Below are 22,738 nucleotides of genomic sequence, written 5' to 3' on the forward strand. Positions count from 1 at the left end.
CATTTGGAGGTCCTTAAGAACTTATCAGTTAGTGCAAAAGTGTGGATTTTGCAATGGCAATTAATAGTTCTAGTATATAAAAGTGTCCAAAGCAGGAAATAGATAAATCCTATAAAGGGACTCTTAAGACCAAATTTAAGGCCACACTGTTCTCAACTACAAGATGGAATGGCTGGAGCCCAGAGCAAATGAGGGAGGTCCAACAGAGTTTGGCATAGATGAACTGATGGGCCAGGCAGGACAAGCCCAGATGTTCAGCGGGCGAAAGAAACCCTCAAGTCTTGTGAAAAGCACCTCAGCTATTAAAAGAACCCAGCTATTAAAGAACCCAGCTATTTTCTGCCTGCTGGCCTAGGCCGGAAATAAGGAAATCTGATCAAGCTATAGTTTGGAAGACAGAAGTACCAGAGAGACACTGATGATTTTCACCTCAGCTGCTATTAATGGCAGATCTGTTTTCTTTCAGGCGAGATTTTGGTTACTTCAGCTGATTGGCTTTCTGATACTGTAGCCAAAATTGTATCAGCGAAGATTAGGGCCCAACACAAACTTTGTTTACAATCCTCACAAATGCAATCACTGAATGCTTTCTACTGACTGTTTCCACAAGGTTAGGAGGTAGGATTTGGCTAGAGTAAGCTGGAAATCATAAGAGGGCTCCAGTCAAGCTTCCATGTGTGTGTTGGAGAATTGGAGGGCAAGGGAGTCAGGCTGGGGAGTAGATTTGCTTTTGAGAGTTTAATACATAAGAGCTTCAGAACATGAACTATGAATAAGGCTAGATCTTTGTTACTGGCAGGGACGGTTTTTACGGGAGCATAATATGGTTTTGAAATAATAAACACTTATATTTTCTCTTTCTTTTTTCGAGACAGAGTTTTGCTCTTGTCACCCAGGCTGGAGTGCAGTGGTGTGATCTTGGTTCACTGCAACCTCTGCCTCCCAGGTTCAAGCGATTCTCCTGCCTCAGCCTCCCAAGTAGCTGAGATTACAGATGCTCACTACTATGCCCAGCTAATTTTTGTATTTTAATAGAGATGGAGTTTCACCATGTTGATCAGGTTGGTCTCAAACTCCTGACCTCAGGTGATCCACCCACTTCAGCCTCCCAAAGTGCTGGGATTACAGGCATGAGCCTCCACGCCTGGCCATAAATATACATTTTCAACTGTTCCTCAAAGACAATAATTATACTCGTTTACCCAGAGAGCATATACCACTTTGCCCTGAATCAATCCTATAAGCTTTGTCTCCACAACAAATTATTCTCAAGTCAAAATAAATTTAAAAGATCCTCAGTTTGGGTCAATAAATTCACCTACAATATAATGAGCAAGAAATAGCATGTTTCAGACACCTTCAAATGTAGCAGAATATCCAATTCCACGGATTCATCCCTTTATACTAAAACTTGAAGATCTTTTAAATAAGGGGATTATTGCTCATAAGTTGAGACTTAATCATTGTTTTGTTGTGAATCACTGTTGCAAAGCAAATGAACAAATATTGAGGTTTCCATTTCTATAAACATCACGAATGTTAATTCTGAGACTGTCTCTAAGGTATTGGATGCATTGTTCAGCTAGTCACTTGGAACAAACTCCCCAAAAGATGAAAGAATGAAAACCAGAATGATTTACACCAAAGAAACCTATTTTAAAAAACAAAAGGTTATGCAGATACTCAGTATATAAGATATGTAACAATGATGCAATCCTTAGAGTTTTAAACCCTGGCCGTGGACTTTCCCCAAACCCCTAAGTAGCCTCTGAGACACTTCACCGAACAATGAGCAGCTTTAGGGAACGCAGTCTGAAAACCACTGATTGACAGTAACGCAGCCTGCAATTTTAACAGTTTACTCATTCAAAGTGAGAGCCACAAGATTCATGAAGAAATAATTTATTTCTACAACAACTAAGCAGAATGTTATTGCTGGAAAGGACCTTAGAATACAGTCCAGTGGTTTTCAAATGCTCTATTTTCAATCCAGTGAAATCTTTTTTCCCTCTAGGAAGAAGTTTGAAAAAACACGTCTAACTCCATACCTTGGATTGACAGAAAAGGAAACTGAGGCCTAGAGAAGCCCTTTGACTTGTCTATGACCACACAGCCAGTTGGTAGCACTAAAACAGCCAGAGTTCAGGTCTTCTGACTGAATTTAGTGTACTCTCCACTGACAGAACTATTCTGATTCTCCATGACACTGTTCCAAACCTTAACTCTATCCCCTGCTACTCCAATGTCACCCTCCAGCCTTTCAGTATAAGAACTGGCCTCTAATTTAGAAATAAAGACTATCATGCATAAACGGCTAAACTTCCTTGCTCTTAAACTTCTATCAACTTCATTCCATAGCACTTTCCTTCTGACTGATAGGAAGAGATATTCCCTCCTCTGGCCTCTTCCCACCTTCCTTTAGGACTCTTCTCTACCAATATATCCATTTCTGCATTTCTAATCCTCTTATCCTCAAATCCTTCCCCCTAGTCTATAAACAAGCTCCAGAACCTCTTCTCAAAAGAAAAAAATCCGTTTCTTTTAGCTGGCTGTCTCCCTGATGCATTCTTACCTTCCTTTCATTGCCAAACTCTTAGACAGTTAGTTCACACTTGCTTTCTTATTTTCTCCGCTCACAACTGCTCTTCCACCTACTCAGTTGGCCCTAAGTCACAAATCCAGAAGTCTCTTTTCACTATTCATCCTAACTAGGGCTGTTTGAGGCTCTACAGACCTGAAATGCTCATTCTGCAGCTTTTACCATACTACTCCTTCCTGATCTTATGTATATTGCTCTAACTGCTACATCTTGATCTTTTTACTGACTTACCCATTGAACAGTGGTATTCCCCAGGGCTCAATTCTTTTTTTATCCTTGCTGAACCAAATAAATTTGTGAACAATCTTATCCATTCTGAAGACTTTACCTATCAACTATACAATCCTGTTCAACCTCGACCAACAAAGCTGTCCACCTGTCTATTGGACTTTAGCCCAGAACACGTCTTCCTTACTACGTCTTAAATCAAACTCAATTTTTTTTATCATGAAACCAACTCCTATGTTCCTTATATTGACCAAAGGCACCACCAAGTTTCCAAATGTGAAAAACTTAGTCTCATCAATTTTACTTTGCAAATTTTACTAAGTCCATCCCATTCTCTCCACTCCTAAAGCCATTACTCTGATCAAGGCCTTCATATTCCTGGCTCTGGACAATTCTAACAGTCCCTAACTCACCCCTCTGCCTTTAGTTTCACTATCCCACAATGCAAGCATGATTTACTTTCTAAAACAAGATCTCACCGTATCATTTATCTGCTTAAAAGTCATATAGAAAATAAAGCTTAGGCTCCTCTTATGGCCCTTCACAATCTAACAACATCCAATTTTTTAGTCTCATTTCTTACCATGCTCTTCTCCCCATGTAATTCCTCTAGTCTGTATTTTGTAAACACACCAAACTCATTACGATGTCTGGGCCTTTGTACTTGCTATTCTGCTGGGGGTATTCTGCCTCCTACTATTCACACGACTGATTCCTCATCATTCAGGACTTACCTCAAAGGTTACCTCTTCATGCCAGATCACTGCAATTAAGTAACTCTGCCCAGTTACATTCTAACATTACACCATCTTATTGTCCTGACAGCGTTTCTCACGACCTGAAATGACCTTGTTTCTTTGTTAACTGTCATTCTTCCCCACTAGACTGTAAGCTCCAGGCCTATCTTGGTCCCCACAGTAATGTGATATGGCCTAGCACAATTCTTGGCATAGGGCAGGTGCTCAATAAAAACTCACTGAGGGACTTAATGAATGACTGTATTATCACACCTCTATGTCTTTTTTTTTTTTTAAGATGGAGTTTCACTCTTGTTGCCCAGGCTGGAGTGCAATGGCACAATCTTGGCTCACTGCAAACTCCACCTCCCGGGTTCAAGCAATTCTCCTGCCTCATCCTCCTGAGTAGCTGGGATTACAGGCATGCACCACCACACCGAGCTAATTTTGTATTTTTAGCAGAGACAGGGTTTCTCCATGTTGGTCAGGCTGGTCTCGAACTCCTGACCTTAGGTGATCCGACCACTTTGGCCTCCCAAAGTGCTGCGATTATAGGTGTGAGACACTGTGCTTGGCCACCTCTACGTCTTTATTGCCTCTACCTAGCACTCCCACACTTAACCATCACTTCCCAAAGCTCCTGAAACCCTACTCATCAGTCAAGGCCTGATTCAAATTTTCCCTCCTCCATAATGCCTTTCTAGCCCTCCCAAGCCAGACCAATCACTCTTTTTCTGTGTCCTAAGACCACTTTGTTCATAGTGGGGCCATGGCTTGAGCTCTCTGTCTCTAATACTAAACCATGAGCTGCTTGAGCTCCTTGTCTCAGATACCTTATACTCAGTGACTGACACAAATGCCCAACCAATGAGACCCAGGTTTGTATCATAGCTCTACCTTAGACAAGTTACCTAACCTCTCTAAGGCTCAGTTTCCTTAATAATAACAATATCTAATCACAGTCATTATTTCATAGGACTTCTGTAAATATTAAATGAAAAATGACTGTAAAACCACTAAAATAGTACCTGGTACACAGTACAAGTTAGCTGTTATCAGTTTTACTAATATAATTATAAAAGATACATACCTAAGATTGCCGTTATCTTGAAGAATCTGCATCAGGTTTAATTTAGGCTCCAGCTCCTGAGTCTCAAGTTTGCAGCAGTGTTCACCTTTGTTATTCCATTCATGAACTTTCATGGAATTTTCTTTGGGTGTATTTTCTACCAAAGCTGTCAATGAGGGTGTATATTTGGCTCGATTTTCTCTAAGAAATCCTGCAGACTCCTCCTGGGAAGCTTCCTGTTCTTCATCTTCATTGTCTAATGCGACTTCTTCCTCCTCTTCACTCTCTGTCTCAGTTTTAACATTCATTTCAGCTGGCTGGGTAATCACTAAATGTGAAGAATCACTAATGTTGCTGAAAAAAGGATTAAATGTTCCTCTCTCCCAATACCTTCCTTTTCTCTTTTTAGTAAAAGCCCATTTCTAAACCAAACCACAAACAAGGCACAGAATTAATCGCAACCACATGTCACTCTCTAATCTCATATATTCTTTATTTTTGTTTTTATTTATTAGCATTTTTTGAGACAGGGTCTCACTCTGTTGCCCAGGCTGGAGGGCAGTGGCAGGATCTCGGCTCACTACAGCTCGACGTCCTGGGGTCAAGTAGTCCTCCCACCTCAGCCTTCCAAGTAGCTGGGACTATAGACACATGTTACCATACCCAGCTAATTTTTGTATTTTTTGTAGAGACAGGATTTTGCCAGATTGCCTGGGCTGGTCTCGAACTCCTGGGCTCAAGCGATCCGCCCACCTTGGCCTCCTAAAGTGCTGGGATTACAGGCATGAGGCACCATGCCTGGCCTAATGTTATATATTCTAAAACCTATTAATAATCTTCATTAAAGTATATATTTTTCATCATACTGTCATCATCACTCTCTCACAACTTAAGGCAAAAAATAAAAACAAAAAAACAAAAAACCCTTGGCTTAGTAATTTCTATAGTGTGTTAGAGATTTTTTAAAAAGCACCCTTCATGGAGGTATAAAGAACAGGGGAATATCTTTCTATCCTATGTTTATTCATTATCCTTCTCTATCGCCTTGTAAGTTCTATGAGGACAGAGACCGTATCTTTTTTATTCACCAGCAAAACCTCAGTGACTAACACACTGCCTGATACAGATGTTCACAGGAGGGAAGGGGAGAAAAAAGGGAAATCAGTATATCAGTCAATTATAAACAGACCTACAACATTGTAGAGGCTGGGAGAGAAAGAAATTCCACTTTGTCTAAAATACTTATGCCATTCAGCAATGTTAAAGAATGAACTGAACTTATCTAATTATAAAAAACCTGAACAGTAATGCTCAGGATTCCATTAAACTCAGGCTAATATTATTTCTAGAGTATCCGGTATTTGTATGATGCTGACATAAGAGCAAAGGCCAAAATATATGTTTCAGATAGTCTTCAACACAAATATTATAGAGTGGAAGGTTTAAAAACTTAAGACTTTGTTGAAATTAAGTTTCAGAGAAAAAAACTATACAAAAAAGGTGTATGTGATCAGGAAGATTCTGACTCATGAAATACTGAGTAAGCAGCTGGTTAACTCAGTCTGGCAGGATCCAGATAAGGGAGTTTGGTGAAAGCTCACCAGCAGGTACCTGGGTATTTTGGCCTCATTGCCCTCAATCTGCTACTCCGTCGTCTACGTTTTCGCACCTCCAGAGACAGGAGCTTCCTCTCGTAAAGCGCAGCATGCAGCTTGGCCTTTGAATTCAGACTCTCTATCTTCAATTCCGGCGCTCCATCAGCACTCATTCTAGGGGAAAAGCAACATGGTAGCTACGGCCTTCAGAAAGTTCTCTCCTTCATTCCAAGGCTAAGCTCCCAGAATTCCGTAATGCTGACATACGGGACATGGTAATTCAAGTGAATTCTCAAAGTTTGACAGATAAAGAGGAACACTAGAATCTACGTTAAAACCTCACTAGTGACCCATTTGAATTTACTAATGTTCTGAAAAAAACATGCGGCAAAAGACAATGTTTAAGACCTTTAAGTGTTCAGTGATACTGATTATTACTTTACTGCAGGGATTATAAAGTGCCACCCAACACCTTATACCTTAAAATACTTTATACCTTAAAAATGACAACATCTTAATTCTTAAGTTGAGTGGTGGCCAATGGTGTTTGTTTCATTTCTACCCATTATAACTTACTCAGCATTTTATAAATATTCTTTTCAATGTATATAAAATATAAACAATATAGATTTAGCAGAGGTTCAGATGAGGGGAACGAAGGCTGATGATCTGTGAATATGTGAGGGAGCACCAAGTTGACTGAGACACATAGAAGTGTCTTAGTGAAAAGTCACCAAGCCCTAGGGACTCACCAAGTCTCAAGCATCCCAACATGAGGAAATGCCAAGGCACCTACCCTCCTTTAAGATCCTGATTATATACAGGAGAAGGTGGAGCAAGGTGGCAGGGACTTTACAGGCGTTAAGTACAGGTCAGGAGTTAGTCAGAGGCACAGACAAGGGAAGACAGCAGAGATAGGACAAGGCTAAATACGCCAGGTCAAGAATGAGAAATGGGATGTGGAAAGGGGGCTGGCATCAGCTACATTAGGCATTAAAGTAACACAAATCACAAATCAGGGAGTGACTGATAGGAGGCCCAGTCTAGACAAGGACTGAGCAAAATACAAGAGAGGCAGCTATAACCAAGTCACCAAAGAGAGGGCCCTGGGTCACCGAGTCAGAAAAGCAGTATCTACATCAGTGACTGAAAGCATGTAGCCAACTCTCTACGCTCAAACGCCAAATCTAATTGGTTGGCTCTGAACTCTCTAGAACTCAAAGTGTGTTCCCTTTGAGGTCAAGAAATCATCCTAACTCCTCTGGGAGTTTTCAGTCTCTGAGTATAATAAAAAGGCTGTGTCATTTGGTCTATTTAGGACCTTTCCGATAGGGATTTCTGGGTGGACGGTAAGTCTTTTGGAGGCCTTCTCTCCAGAGTAGGACACAGAGCCAAAAACAGGAAGGTCCTGGCACTGGGAGCAGAAATGGGAAGCAAATCAATGAACTTTAAAAATAGTTCCAATGTATTTTATCAGAGTCCCAAAGAGTACACATACACACACACACACACACACACACACACACACACACACACACAGAGAGAGAGAGCTATAGAAATAAACTTTTAGCCAATTCAATAATAAAGAAAATAAATCTGATAGAAAGATAAAATCATTTAAACCATTTATTTAATAATGTCTGGCTAACTTGGTCAATTTTGTATTTTTTTTAAACTTGGTCAAATTTGATAACTGTATGGACAAACATGGGCACAGCTTAACACCAACATCGTTATCTCATAAACACACAAACTCTCTCTCCAAAGACATGTCTCTTAAAAACTTAATGTGATTGGAGACAATTTAATGTTTGAGGTCATCCTAATTAAATGAGTGGAAGTTAATTCAACACCCTAATAAGTTAAAGCCCAGCATTTACGTTCATGAACCACTGTTCATTATATAAACAAGAGTTTATGTTGTCTACATTATACTGTCTACATTGTCAAGAACTCCATTCTTTAGGAAAAAAAGATTTCTTTTTATCAACAAAAACTCAAAAAATAAACTTCTGAAAACATGAACGCTAAAAGCTCACAGATAGGGAGAAACTACTACAAATCTCTTTCTCTAAAGATGTTTTAAAATAACAACAAGGAATTAAGAGACCCTGGATAAACAGATAAATCCTAAATAGTACAAGGGGTAGAGGATAGGGAATGCTGGGTAAAATGTGAATCTGATAAGCCAGAATAATAGTTCTATGAGGGCAAGGACCATGTTTGTCTTCTATCGTTGTATCCTAGATGCTTATGAGACTGTCCAGCACACAACTGACTTGTCATAAATATTGTTTAATTAACAAACAATTGAATTTCCTAAAAATGAGTTGGATATCTTTTAGCTACGTCTTTTTCATTTACTTTTTCCAACTATTTATTTATTTATTTATTTATTTATTTATTTATTTATTTATTTATTTATTTATTTTGAGACGGAGTCTCGCTCTGTCGCCCAGGCTGGAGTGCAGTGGCGCCATCTCGATTCACTGCAACCTCTGCCTCCTGGGTTCAAGCAATTCTCCTGCCTCAGCCTCCCAGGTAGCTGGGACTACAGGCAGGTGCCACCATACCTGGCTAATTTTTTGTATTTTTAGTAGAGATGGGGTTTCACCGTATTAGCCAGGATGGTCTTGATCTTCTGACCTCGTGACCCACCCGCCTCAGCCTCCCTAAGTGCTGGGATTACAGGTGCGAGCCACCGTGCCCAGGCCCCAACATTTTTTTTTTTAATATTTAAATAAAAGTTTAAAGAACTGTACAGTGAACAACCATATACCTACCTACCACCTAGTTTCTACAATTAACATTTTACTATATTTTGTTTCGTCATGTATACATCCAATCATACATCCCTCTATCCATCCATCAATCTAATTTTTAAAGCAATTCAAAGTTAGAGACATCAGTGCATTTTGCTCATAAACATTTCAACATGCATATCATTACTATCTAGAGTTCAATAATTGTTTTATAGAACTGTGTTGGGTAAGCTAAAAGTTACGTACAGTGACATATGCAAATATTAAATGTCCACTTAATGAGTTCTGACAAATGCCTAGAGCTATATAACCTAAACTCTCAACATTATTATCACCTCAGAAGTTCTCATGCCCCTTCCCACTCCTATCCAGTCAATCCTTCCCAAACGTCCTAAAGGCAATCACTGTTGTGAATTTTTCATCATGTATTACTTTTGCCTGTTCTAGAATTTCATAAAATGAAACCATACAGTATGAACTGTTTTGTATAAGGGTTCTTTCATTCAGTATGCTTTTGAGATTCACTCTTGTGTATGTCAGTATTCATCCCATTTTATTTCTGAGCAGTAGGTCACTGTCTGAATAACCCACAGTTATCTGCTGTCTTGCCAGACACTTAGGTTGTTTCCTGTTTTGGAGCATTACAAATAAAGCTACTATGAACGTATTTGTACAAGCCATTTTGTGATTATGTTTATTTCTTCTGTGTAGATCTCCAAGTGAAATTTGTATATTTCTAACAAACTGCCAGTTTCTTCCTAAACTGCCTGTACCAGTTTATGCTGTCAACGACAATTCATCACAGTTCTGTTAGTTCCACATCCTTACCGCCATTTAGTATTGTCAGTATAGTATCAGCCATTCTGCTAGATGTTCAGTGGTATAACGTGGTTTTAATTTGTAATTCCCTGATAACTAATGTTGTTAAGCACATTTTCATAAGCATATTGACTACTCATATATCTTCCTTTTGAAATGTCTGTTCAAATATTTTACCCTTTTGTAATTGGGTTGATGGTCTTTTTATTATTGAGTTGTAGGAGTTCTTGATAGTTCCTAGATATCAATCCTTTGACAGATATGTTTGATGCATATTTCCACTCAGTCAGTGGCTTGCCAAATCATTTTCCTAAGAGTATCTTATAATGAAGTTTTTAATCTTGAGAAAATATAACATTATTTGTTTTTTATTGCTTTCTGTGTGATGTCTAAAAATACTGCCAAGCCCAAAGTCACAAAGATATTATGTTTTCTTCAATAAGTTTTATAGTAATAGTTTTTATATCTATGAATCAACTCTAATTTCTATGGGAAACAGCGGTTGGGGTTCATTTTAAAAAATACGATATTCAGTTGTTCCATCCTCATTTTTAAAAACTAATTTCCTTTCACCATTGGATTACTTTGACCATATAAATATGGGTCTATTTCTGCGCTTCCTATTCTGTTTCAGTGTGATCAGTTGGCCAATATCTTGAATACTGCAGAATTACAGTATTTAGGTCAAGTACGTTAAGTCTTTTTCAATATTACTTTGGATATTCTGAGTCCTTTGTATTTGAATATAAATTTTTAAATGTTGGTCTGTTTCTTTTAAAAAGTCCACCAGAATAATGATTGAGACTGCACTGGATCTTTATATCAATTTGAGGAAAATGGCTATTTTAACTATATTAATTCTTCTAATCAACAAATATGGCATATCTTTCCATTTATTTAGGTCTTCTTTAATTTCTTTCAGTAATATTTAATAGTTTTTACTGTATAGGTATTGAACATGTTTTGTTAAATTTATTCCTAAGTATTTCATATTTTCAAATGCTGTTGTAAATATAATTTAAAATTTCATTTTCCAATTATTTACTACTAGTACATTAAGATACAATCGATTTTAGTATGTCGATCTTGTATTCTAAGACCTTGTTAAGTTCACTTCTGTGTTCTTGTAGTTATAGATGCCTTAGGATTTTCTACTAACCTGATCACGTCATCCAAAAATAGACATTTTACTTCCTCCTTTCCAATCTGTGTGCATTTCTTTTTTCTCTGCCTTGCCTTACTATACTAATGTACAACGTGAATAAAAGTGGTATGAGTGGACATCTTGCCCTGTTACAAATCATACGGAAAAAGCCTTTAATATTTTACTGAATATGATGATAGCAATAGGTTTTTCATATAAGGCCTTTATCAAATTAAAGAAGTTTCCTTCTATTTCTGATTTGCTGAGCTTTTCTCATAAATATGTGTTGAATTTCATCAGTTGCTTTTTTGGGGTATCTAATGAAATGATAATCTAGTTTTTCCCCTGTAATTAATATGGTGAATTTCAATGACTAATTTTCAAATGTTAAGCCAACCTTGCAATACTGGGGAAAATCTCAGTCATATGTATTATCCTTTTTATACTGGCAGATTAGATTTGCTAATATTAAGAAATTTTGTGTCTATGTTCAGGAAGGATATTAGCCTGTAATTTTCTCTTCTTCTATTTTAATGTCTTTGTCAGGTTTTGGAATCATAGTTATGCTGGCATCATAAAATGAACTGGGAAGTATCCCTTCCTATATTCTTAAAAGAATCTGTATAAGATTGGTGTTATTATTCCTCAAATGCTTGACAGAATTCAATAGTGAAACCAGTGAGCCTGGAGTTTTCTCCATTGTTTTTCATGACAATTTCAATTTTCTCAACAGATACAGGGCTTTTCAAAATTTCTACTTCACTTTTTAATGATGGCCATTCTAACTGGTGTGAGATGGTATCTCGTTGTGGTTTTGATTTGCATTTCTCTGATGGCCAGTGATGATGAACATTTTTTCATGTGTTTTTTGGCTGCATAAATGTCTTCTTTTGAGAAGTGTCTGTTCTTGTCCTTCGCCCACTTTTTGATGGGGCTGTTTGTTTTTTTCTTGTAAATTTGTTTGAGTTCATTGTAGATTCTGGATATTAGCCCTTTGTCAGATGAGTAGGTTGCAAAAATTTTCTCCCATTCTGTAGGTTGCCTGTTCACTCTGATGGAAACAACAGGTGCTGGAGAGGATGTGGAGAAATAGGAACACTTTTACATTGTTGGTGGGACTGTAAACTAGTTCAACCATTGTGGAAGTCAGTGTGACAATTCCTCTGGGATCTAGAACTAGAAATACCATTTGACCCAGCCATCCCATTACTGGGTATATACCCAAAGGACTATAAATCACGCTGCTATAAAGACACATGCACACGTATGTTTACTGCAGCACTATTCACAATAGCAAAGACTTGGAACCAACCCAAATGTCCAACAACGATAGACTGGATTAAGAAAATGTGGCACATATATACCATGGAATACTATGCAGCCATAAAAAAGATGAGTTCATGTCCTTTGTAGGGACATGGATGAAACTGGAAAACATCATTCTCAGTAAACTATCGTAAGGACAAAAAACCAAACACCGCATGTTCTCACTCATAGGTAGGAATTGAACAATGAGAACTCATGGACACAGGAAGGGGAACATCACACTCCGGGGACTGTTGTGGGGTGGGGGGAGAGGGGAGGGACAGCATTAGGAGATATACCTAATGCTAAATGATGAGTTAATGGGTGCAGCAAACCAACATGGCACATGTATACATATGTAACAAACCTGCACATTGTGCACATGTACCCTAAAACCTAAAGTATAATAACAAAATAAAAAAGAAAAGAAAAAAAAAATTTCTACTTCAGCTGGTATCAGTTTGGGTGTTGCCCCCAACTTTCCCGCCACCACAAAGAATTGTCATTTCATCTAAGTTGTCAAAGTAGTGGAATAAAGTTGCTAATAATATTGCCTTAATATCCTTTTTCCGCACCTTAGCACCTACTTTATGTCTGTTGAATCTATAGTGAAATCCTCTCTTTTCTATCTGATGATATTGGTAATTAGTGTCCTTTCTCTTTATTCTAGATCAGTCTACCTAAGGGTTTATCAATTATGCTACCTTATCAATGAACACACTTTGGATTTTGTTAACGTTCTTTATTGTTTGTTTTTTATTTGATTTCTGCCTTTCCTTTTTTCCACTTACTTTGGAGTTACTCTACTTTTTTCAGTTCCTTAAAACAAACATTAGAACAGTGATCTCAGTCCGCAGTTTTCTAAGGTAAGCATTTAAACTTATAATTTCCCCCAAAGCACTACTTTAGCTGTAGCGTACATATCTTGACATATTTTTAGTATCATTCAGTTCAAAGTATTTTCTAATTTTCCTCATGATTTCTTCTTTGACCCATGGATTATTTAGAAATGTTTAATTCCCAAATATGTGAAGATTTTCTATTGTTATTGACATTCAATTCTATTGTGGCCAAAGAACATACTCTGTATCATTTTAATCCTTTTAAATACATTAGGACTTGTTTCATGCTCCAGCATATGGTCTATCATATGCCAGCTTGCATCTGCTTACACCTCTACAGAGCCCAAAATCCCTATTGATGGCAATATAAAATGAGTGCCAAAAAACGAAGAACAGAACTCAGTGCTCTTCATATATTCTTAATGTTTAAGTTTTTTTCTTTTTTCTCAATTTCCAAGTTAACAGCAGTATGTTATAGGAAGCATATTTCTTGACTCAAAACTGGAGAAAACTTATACACCAAGTGCGACTTTCTATTTGGAAACAAGCTACAAACTTGATTTACCTCAGTTTTCCCTTAACTAAATGGCAATCATAATCTATTCCTTCTTTAAAGAAAAATTAGATTTATGCTTTAAAGGACTCTCTGCCTAAATGAAAGTCCACAGGTGTTTTGTATGCTTTCAGTTCTGTGGCAAACTAGAAACAGGTTCTCTTCTGTACCATGAGGCACAGAGCTGTGTGCCTCAGGTATGTCAAGGCCAAAATACAAACTCTTACTTGAATCTAACATGACAGTAGTTTCAAAATCTCATTAATACTCTCTCTCACACAGCTAAATGAGAATACCATCTTCAGTTAGAATGGTATACCTGTAGTTACAGTGAAGTAAATCTCAAACTTAGCTTGTAAAAAGTGGCCACAAAACACTTTTTTGATAGAAAAAATTTTTGTTACTATTCGAGCTGAATCAAACTAAAAATGGTTATATAAGGTATTATGCTTAGTCTGTGCACGGTCACACATTATGCACATGGAAAGAATTTCTCAACTTTTAAAAGTCAATTACCGTGTTCTTCCTGTCAATAAGCTTCTTCTTGGGTTTCCCCTACAGAAGCAGAAAGGACAACCGCGTTAGAGAATGCTATTCAGATAGTCTCTCTTGAGTTCACACACACACATGCACTCCAGAAATTTTTAATACAGAAATTCAACATGAAACTAGGCCAAGGAGGGCATCTTTGCGGAAAAGCAGACAGATAAATTGAGAACATTCTCATAAAAGAGTAGAGTGCTATGAGCTGGAGGGACATCAATAAAAAACAAAAGAGAGAGGACAAATTATAGAGAAAAATTATAATAATTATTCGTACTTGTTTATCTATTTACAAAGCAAACTGCTTATTCATCATAACAACCATGTGAAGAAGGCTATTAGCCCATTTACAGAAAGGAGCAGGATAAAATAATTTTTTGACCTGCCATGGCCAGAACTTAAAGGGCTTACATCTGAGCCCCTGGCTTAGGTCTCAAACTGCAGTGCTCTTTCTACTTTCATTGAACTGTTTTAGGAAAAGAAACCAAGCTCAATTCTCATGGGGTCCAAAAGGGATGCTCATCAGAAATATATTTTCCACAATTAAAAAAAAAATCTCTATTAAAAGGCCAGGCACATTGGCTCACATCTGTAATCCTAGCACTTTGGGAGGCCGAAGCAGGGGGATTGCCTGAGCTCAGGAGGTCGAGACCAGCCTGGGCAACACGGTGAAACCCTGTCTCTACTAAAATACAAAAAATCAGCCAGGCATGGTAGCGTGCACCTGTAATCCCAGCTACTTGGGAGGCTGAGGCAGGAGAATTGCTTGAACCTGGGAAGCAGAGGTTGAAGTGAGCCAAGATCATGCCACTGCACTCCACCCTGGGCAACAGAGCGAGACTCCGTCTCAAAAAAACAAAACAACAACAACAAAAAAACCTCTACTGAAAAAAGATACTCTCCATTGTCTCTAAACTAGGACTGGGCTCTAACCACAGAAATTGAGTGCTATTCATGTTATAATAGGCTTTTGTTTTTCTTTTAAAACACTCTCATCCAATTTCCTTTCATTTAACCCTCTTAAAAAATTTCCAGCTGGGCAGTGGCTCACACCTCTTATTCTAGCACTTTGGGAGGCTGAGGTGGGTGGATTACTTGAGGCCAGGAGTTCGAGACCAGCTTGGCCAACATGGCAAAACCCTGTGTCTACTACAAAATACAAAAAATTAGCCAGGTGTGGTGTCGTGAGCCCGTAATCCCAGCTGCTCCACAGGCTGAGGCAGGAGAATCACTTGAACCCAGGAGGAGGTTGCAGTGAGCTGAGATTGCACCCGTGTACTCCAGCCTGGGCAACAGAGTGAGACACTGTCTCAAAAAAATTTTTTAAAAAGTCACCAGTTTTACTTGTACTCATTTATGTACATGTGTATTTAATTCAGTACACTTGTATTGCCTGTGTAGGTTCATGTACCCACCACAGAAAAGATACTCAATGATTATATCACCATGAAGATCCCATATGTTGCCCTTTTATAACTACCCATACCTCCTAAACCCTGCCCCACTAATTTGTTCTCCATTCTAAAATTTTGTCACTTCAAAAATATTATATAGAGTCACATAACGTGTTTTGATTTTTTTTTGTAAAGAGACAAATGCAATGTAGATGATATGTAAAGAAAAATCCAGTGAAAAGTTTTCACCAAGATGTTTTGTCTTTCCTTTCCCATGTTTTCTATCCATGTTAATGTCCTGATATTGTCAGGTAATCATCAGAAAGTCTCAAAATGATTTTAAGTTTTTCACCCAGATAATGGTTTTCTCCAGTAATTTGCAATCATGACTTCACATTATAATTACCTGGGCAGCTTTTAGTAAGTACCAATAATTCACTCTGGGTGGGGGTGGGGTGGGGTGGCTGGGACATAAGCCAGGGTTAAAGCTACTGCCATAGTGTAAGACAGTATGTAAGATACTGTTTGCCAGAACAGGGTGGGTAGGTTGGGGAGGACTCAAGAAGGTAAGGAAGGTAGTCAAAATTAACCTAAAAGAAACGAGTAGAGAGTTAGTTTGAAAGTGGTTCTAACAATAACAAAATTAATTGGATCTGCAAGAAGGAAAACATCTATTCAGATTGATGAGAGAACAGATTTACTGGAAGATACTAGGACTTGCTACAAACACACTCTCATTTTTTTCAATGCATGTTTCCGTGTGTGTGCCTACCACGTGGTAGGTTCTTAATACTGACAAAGATGAACATAACAAAGTACCTATTCTTAAGAGCCAACCTGGAAAGTACAAATTAGTAAACAGGCAATTATACAATCTGGGAATCTAAATTAAACTGAGGGATAAAAGAAGGGCTGGGAGTACCTCTTCCCAATCTAGGATAGTGGAGGAAGGACAAAGCTAGAAGAATTTAGGGATGGATTGAAGGCCATTCCAAAAGAAGAGGAGTTTGTAAGAATAAGGATGTATAAAAGAGCAAGTAGAAATGGCCATCAGTTGGTGTGAAAAAGTGACGTTTAGGCCAAAAAGGTAAGCATGGGTAGATCATGAGCGTTTTTCTTAGCTAAACAGGGAAAATTATGTTTTTTTAATCCAAGTTTTTAGAATGCTTCATAAGCAGGAGCTATTAACTGGGGCCTCAAGAAAGAATGCAGGGAATATACAAACTTGGATAGAAAAAAACTTACATGCTCTAATTGAAATTTAGCATTTCCTCCATATAAATGTAGGAAACTATCCACAGTAGTGGATTAATGTGACTTCATTACCAAAAGAAATAATGCATCTTTTTTCATATTACTTTAGAATTGTTACAACCATTTTGAAATACTGTCAATATTTATCATTCTTTGAAATTACGGTAGGTATTAGACCTGCTGCTAGGTCTTACTATTTAATATGTTAACAAAGAGGCACATATATTATTATATCTCAAATTGTTTATTTTTTGCTACTCCTAGGCAGATACCTCCTCATTTTGGCTAATGCAGTGGTCCCCAGAATGCCTACTCTGCCCTCCTTCCCCTTCCTGGGAAATTCGAGTATAGAAAGATCCAGCCTCAAGCACAGTGTCCATGTCAGTTCAGAAACAGACCTATATAACCTGTGAAGCAAACTACCTGTCTTAAGCAAACAGTTCATTACTTCTAAATATGACTGGACAAAGATCACCATACATTTGCAGATATATAAAAGTTAAAACTAGAAAGAATAAGATGAATAAATACAACTAATCCAGAAGAATTAAAATAATGCAAAAAACAGAAAGGAACTTTAAACAATCTAAAATAGAGATCTGAAAAGACATTACATCCATGAAATACTAAAACTAATCGAAAAGCAAAAATAGTTCTTGTATATTAAAAACACACTTGCCAAAATAAAAAACTAAATTAAACACTCCTATCCTGTGTGGGAAATAAATAACAATATAGATATGGTTGAAGATCAATTTAGTTTTGGAAGACAAAATCCAAGAAATCTCCAAGAATTTAAAGCTAAGAGGCAAAACCAAAAGTTTAAAAACAGTAAAGAAATATGGAGGTTATAGCCAAAATTTATCTAACAGGAATTCCACAAGGAGAGAAAAGAAAGGATAAGGGAAATACTTCCCACAGCTGAAAGACTGAAAGGCCGCACTCACCGCATAACTAAAATAATGAAACATGACGTATCAGAACACATCCTGGTAAAGTATCTAAACTCTAAAGATAAAATAAACCTTGTAAAAGTTTTCATAGAGGGGAGGAAAAACCCACAGGTTTTATATATATAAAGAAATGAGATTCTGTCTTCTATGTAAATCCAAAGATCTCTTTCTTTAGAATCTACACAATGTGATTACTTAATCAATCGTAATTACCACAAATTTACAGAGACAAATTGCAAATCCCATGTATTTCCTGATACTAGATCATGAAATTGCAGATGGTTAAAACATGGGTATTTATTTTAAGAATCCTTCAAAAAAGTACATATATCCTCAAAATAATGTAGGTTTCTCTAAATAACTAGGGTGCCTTATTTTGATGATCAATTAATGAACTGTACTGCAATGCAATTATGTTTCAGGGGCTACAAAAGTATGTGGGACTAAGCAGCCCTGATTGCTGTGCTATTTAAATTCCAATGTCTGTTTTCCATCATTTCCTTCTATTTTCCCTTGTATTGAGATTATCAGTTGTCATTTCTTATAAAAGTTTCAGTGTATTTATTTTACGAATTACCTCCCCTCCACTTTTTCCAATCTGATAATTCTAATATCTTCTGGTCTAGAAAAACAGATAATCGTGTCTATTAAAACTGCATCTAAAGTATAATGGCACTGAGTAAAGGCCTTCCTTAAAGAAGAATAAAGTTTAAGACATCTGTTAAAATTGCTCAAAGATCTTTATAGTTAAATTTTTGTCTTTTGGAAATGTTACAAAGTGCTGGGAGTTCATGATAAATTCTGGAAAAATGAGTCATGATAGCGTGCTTTCTACAGGACTTTTTTTTCTAGCAGAGATTTTACATAAAGACTTTTATAAGGTCTCTTTCCTTCTTTGACATGTACTTTCTTTTAATCTTGTGATCTAGTCCTAAATTTAAAGTTTAGCAAATCTCTACCTGTCCTGGAAGAGGCGTGTTGCCAGCATATAGTTCATTGAGGTCTTATGCTCGAGGTAGGACCTGAAAGGCAAAGAAAGAAACTGGTTATTTCTTAAGCTAGTTCAAGAGGAAAATATAGAAATACAACCATGAATCAAGCACAGAAGTAACAGGGGTACTTACATACTGTTTTTAAAGAAATATACTGTTTGTAAAGTAGCAAAGGAAAAGATAGTTGCTCAAATTTAAATTGTAAGATACTAGAATAGAAACAAATAGAATAAAAAGAATATGGAAAAGGGGGATTTAATTTAGAAAACAGAAAGAAAAACCAGCATTTCTTGGATTAATAATAGGCAATATACTAAATTCAGAAAATAAGACTGAAAGATAAAAGAAAAATTAACAAAAATTTATATATAGGTCAAATGAAACTGGGAATAGGAGACGCATAAAGGGCCTAAAAATGTAGATAAGAGACTGCTTCAATCATGTTATTCCCCAAATTAAGAGCTTTCAGTGGCTCCTTGATGTCTACTGCTAAAGGCAAATACTTTCTCTTCCAAACTTTCAAAAGTTGGATCATCCGTAACATCAATTCATTCACACTTTCTCCACACAGTTGCCCAACACGGATCATGCAGTACGGTCAGCCAAGTCTCCTTAGAATCTTCTTGTCAGAGGCATTCGAACCAGAGCAACTCCATCTTGAACAGGGGCTGGGTAAAATGAGGCTGAGGCCTACCGGGCTGCATTTCCAGATGGTTAGGAATTCTAAGTCACAGGATGAGACAGGAGGTCTGTACAAGATACAGGTCATAAAGACCTTGCTGATAAAACAGGTCGCAGTACAGAAGCTGGCTAAAACCCACCAAAACCAAGATGGCAGCAAGAGGAACAATGGTTGTCCTCACTGCTACACTCCCACCAGCACCATGACAGTTTACAAATGCCATGGCAATGTCAAGAAGTTACCCTATATGGTCTAAAAAGGAGAGGCATGAATAACCACCCCTTGTTTAGCATACAATCAAGAAATAACCATAAAAAGGGGCAACCAGCAGCCCTCGGTGCTGCTCTGCCTATGGAGCAGCCATTCTTTCATTCCTTTACTTTGTTAATAAATTTGCTTTCACTTTACCTTATGGACTCACCGGAATTCTTTCTTGTACAAGATCCAAGAACCCTCTCTTGGGGTCTGGATCGGGACCCCTTTCCAGTAACACTCTCACACTTCCCACTGATCTTTTGCCTCTGACTGGTTATCTTCTCCCTATATCTCCTCTACATCTATACAGTGGTCCTCCCTCATGTTTCAGTTACCCACAGTAAACGAAAGACTGAAAATATTACATGGAAAATTCCAGCGATAACTCATAAATTTTAAATTATTCACTGTCCTGAGGAGCGTGATGAAATCTCATGCATTCTGCTCTTTCCCACCAGGAATGTGGATCATCCCTTTGTCCAGCGTCTCTGCACTGTAGACACTCCAGGCCCATGAATCACTTAGCAGTGCTTGTGTTCAAAGAATCCTTATTTTACTTAATAATGGCCCCAAAAGACAAGAGTAGTGAGGCTGGCAATCGGCATATGCCAAAGAGAACTCTAAAGTGCTTCCTTTCAGTGAAATGGTAAAAGTTCTTGACTTAAGGAAAAAGAAATCATATGCTGGAGCTGCTAAAATAAAAACAAATTTTCTATCCATGACATCATGAAGAAGAAGAAAGAAATTCATGCTAGTTTTGCTGTCACACCTCAGACTGCAAAAGTGATGGCCACAGTGCATGATAAGTGCTCAGGTGGAAAAGACATTACATTTTGGGGTGGAAGACATGAGCAAGTGACAGCAGTGTGTCACACCAGAAAGCACTGAGCCCATATAAAGACTTCAGCAAGGGATCTGAAATGAGTGACACCAAGCCATTTACTGCAAATAAGGGATGCTTACACACATTCAGGAATACAGAAGGTCAACAGCAGCCTAACACCACGTCACAATGCCTATGGCGTTCACCTCACTTCATCTCATCTCACTGTACCATCTCACATCATCACAAAAGGAAGAGTAAGTACAGAACAATAAGATATTTAAGAGGCCACATTCACATAACTTGTATTACAGAATATTGTTTTAACTGCTGTATTTTATTAGTAGTTACTATTAATATCTTACTGTGCCTAATTAATAAATTTAACTTTATCATGGGTACATATATAGTAAAAAACATAGTATATATAGTTGACCCTTGAACAATGTGGGGTTTAGGGGCACTGGCCCCGCCACAGAGTCAAAAATCCGCATATAACTTATGCTTCCCCAAAAAGTTAATTGCCAATAGCCTACTGTTTACCAGAAGCCTTATCAATAACACAAAAAGTGGATTAACACATATTTTGCATGTTATATGTATTACATACTGTATTCTTACAATAAAGTAAGCTAGAGAAAATAAAATGTATTAAGAAAATCATAAGGAGGAGGAAGAAGATCTAGTTGCTGTCTCGGGGTGGCAGAGGTACAAGAAAATCCATATATAATTTTACTTCAAATCCATGTTGCTTAAGGGTCAACTGTTTGGTACTGTCCACAGTTTCAGGCATCCACAGGGGCTCTTGGAAGGTATCCTCCGCTGATAATCCTCTGCTGATAAGCAGTTTTCTACTGTACTACACCCTTCAAAAAGCAGGTCAAGTCCGCCCTGCTATACAAAGCCTTCCCTGATACACCCTACCATGTCTTTACTGTATGCCTAAGGACCTTTCATAACCTGTGCCTACAGAGCAAACTTTTTGTTCTAGGAAAGCTGTATGATGCAGCAGGAAAAAAGTAGGATCTAGATCAGAATATCTGACCCAAGTCTCACTGTGTGGTTATGGACAAGTCACATTGTTTTACTGAGTCTTAGTGTCCCTGTCATTAAAATGTGAGTGAAATAATGAAGTATACAAAGTACATTAAAATTACAAAAAGCTATACAAATATGAGCTATTCTTATTACTAAGATTAAGAATATTATTAGGAATAAAGTAATAAAGCTATTCTTATTATATGTGTAAGTAATTTTCCATAAACATACTGTTGAATTCTCAACTGACAGGGATCCCAACGAATATTTATTTTATACACCAAAGAACCAAGTATAGTGTAGACATTTGTTGATAATATATATGTACTAATAAAATAGCATATTTGTTAGTAGATAAACATACCTCCCACATTCTATGTAAAGGCAGTTCAATTAATATTAATTGAGCCTCTTTTCTGAGAATGTACCAAGAGAGTTAGAGTAACTTACCAACGTGATTGGTAATTTAGGAAAAATAAACAGAAAATGATGCACTGAGCACCTCTCTTTTTTCTCCTGGGAGCTAATCCCCACTTAGGAAATACATATCCTCTACTGCTCCTATAGGGTCAGCACTCCCCATACATGGCTCAGACCAACCTTGCTTACAATAGGAATATAAGTCTGTCCGATTCGGAAGCTCAACAGGAAGTGCATTTGCTTGTAGACAGTTATAATCAATTCCCCCAACCTAGACTTTATCAGTAAAAACTACAGTATATTGGTTTCTATCTATTTTAGTCCTTGTTTTATTCCTCAACTAGTTCAAAACCAACCTAGTAAAGAAAGGTATCATTGTTGGACTTCCTTAAGAGACCTCAAGATCATTTGTAATTGATTCCATAGAAAAGGATACTCAAAGTAAGTTCTTATATCTTGAAATACTCAAAAGTAAAGGGTCCCCCTTTCATTAATTAAAAGATATGGTTTCTAGGAAATGCAAAAATTCAAATTCTTTAAAAAACATTTCAAAAGATATACATACATATATAATTTTCAAGAAAACCCACGTAATATTTTTCTGTTGAACTCCTAGGTCTTCATAAGGTATAACTACATGAATAGCATATTTTAAAAGATAAAAGGACGATTTCTCTGTGAACAGCTAGGTTTTCAAAACAAGCAAGCAAATTTTAAAAAATGGCTTTTTC

At 37.4% G+C, this 22,738-nt stretch overlaps 1 protein-coding gene across 13 annotated transcripts in view; it reads right to left on the reverse strand.

The window, feature by feature from the left end:
- The window catches only part of TTLL5 (tubulin tyrosine ligase like 5), a 292,965-nt gene that overhangs the window by 182,284 nt on the left and 87,943 nt on the right, over positions 1–22,738 (reverse strand). For 9 of the 13 annotated variants that reach the window (XM_058429488.1, XM_058429490.1, XM_058429486.1 and 6 more), the window contains 4 exons: positions 18,757–18,819; positions 14,170–14,208; positions 6,245–6,402; positions 4,655–4,961 (listed from right to left, as the gene is read on the reverse strand). In XM_058429488.1, the coding sequence (XP_058285471.1) occupies positions 4,655–4,961; positions 6,245–6,402; positions 14,170–14,208; positions 18,757–18,819 (567 nt within the window). The remainder of the gene's footprint in view (positions 1–4,654; positions 4,962–6,244; positions 6,403–14,169; positions 14,209–18,756; positions 18,820–22,738) is intronic. The other 4 variants (XM_032134813.2, XM_032134809.2, XM_032134810.2 and 1 more) reach the window with 1 other exon arrangement.

The sequence above is a fragment of the Hylobates moloch genome, unplaced genomic scaffold, assembly GCF_009828535.3.
Source record: "Hylobates moloch isolate HMO894 unplaced genomic scaffold, HMol_V3 SCAFFOLD_16, whole genome shotgun sequence".
Classification (NCBI taxonomy): Eukaryota; Metazoa; Chordata; class Mammalia; order Primates; family Hylobatidae; genus Hylobates; species Hylobates moloch.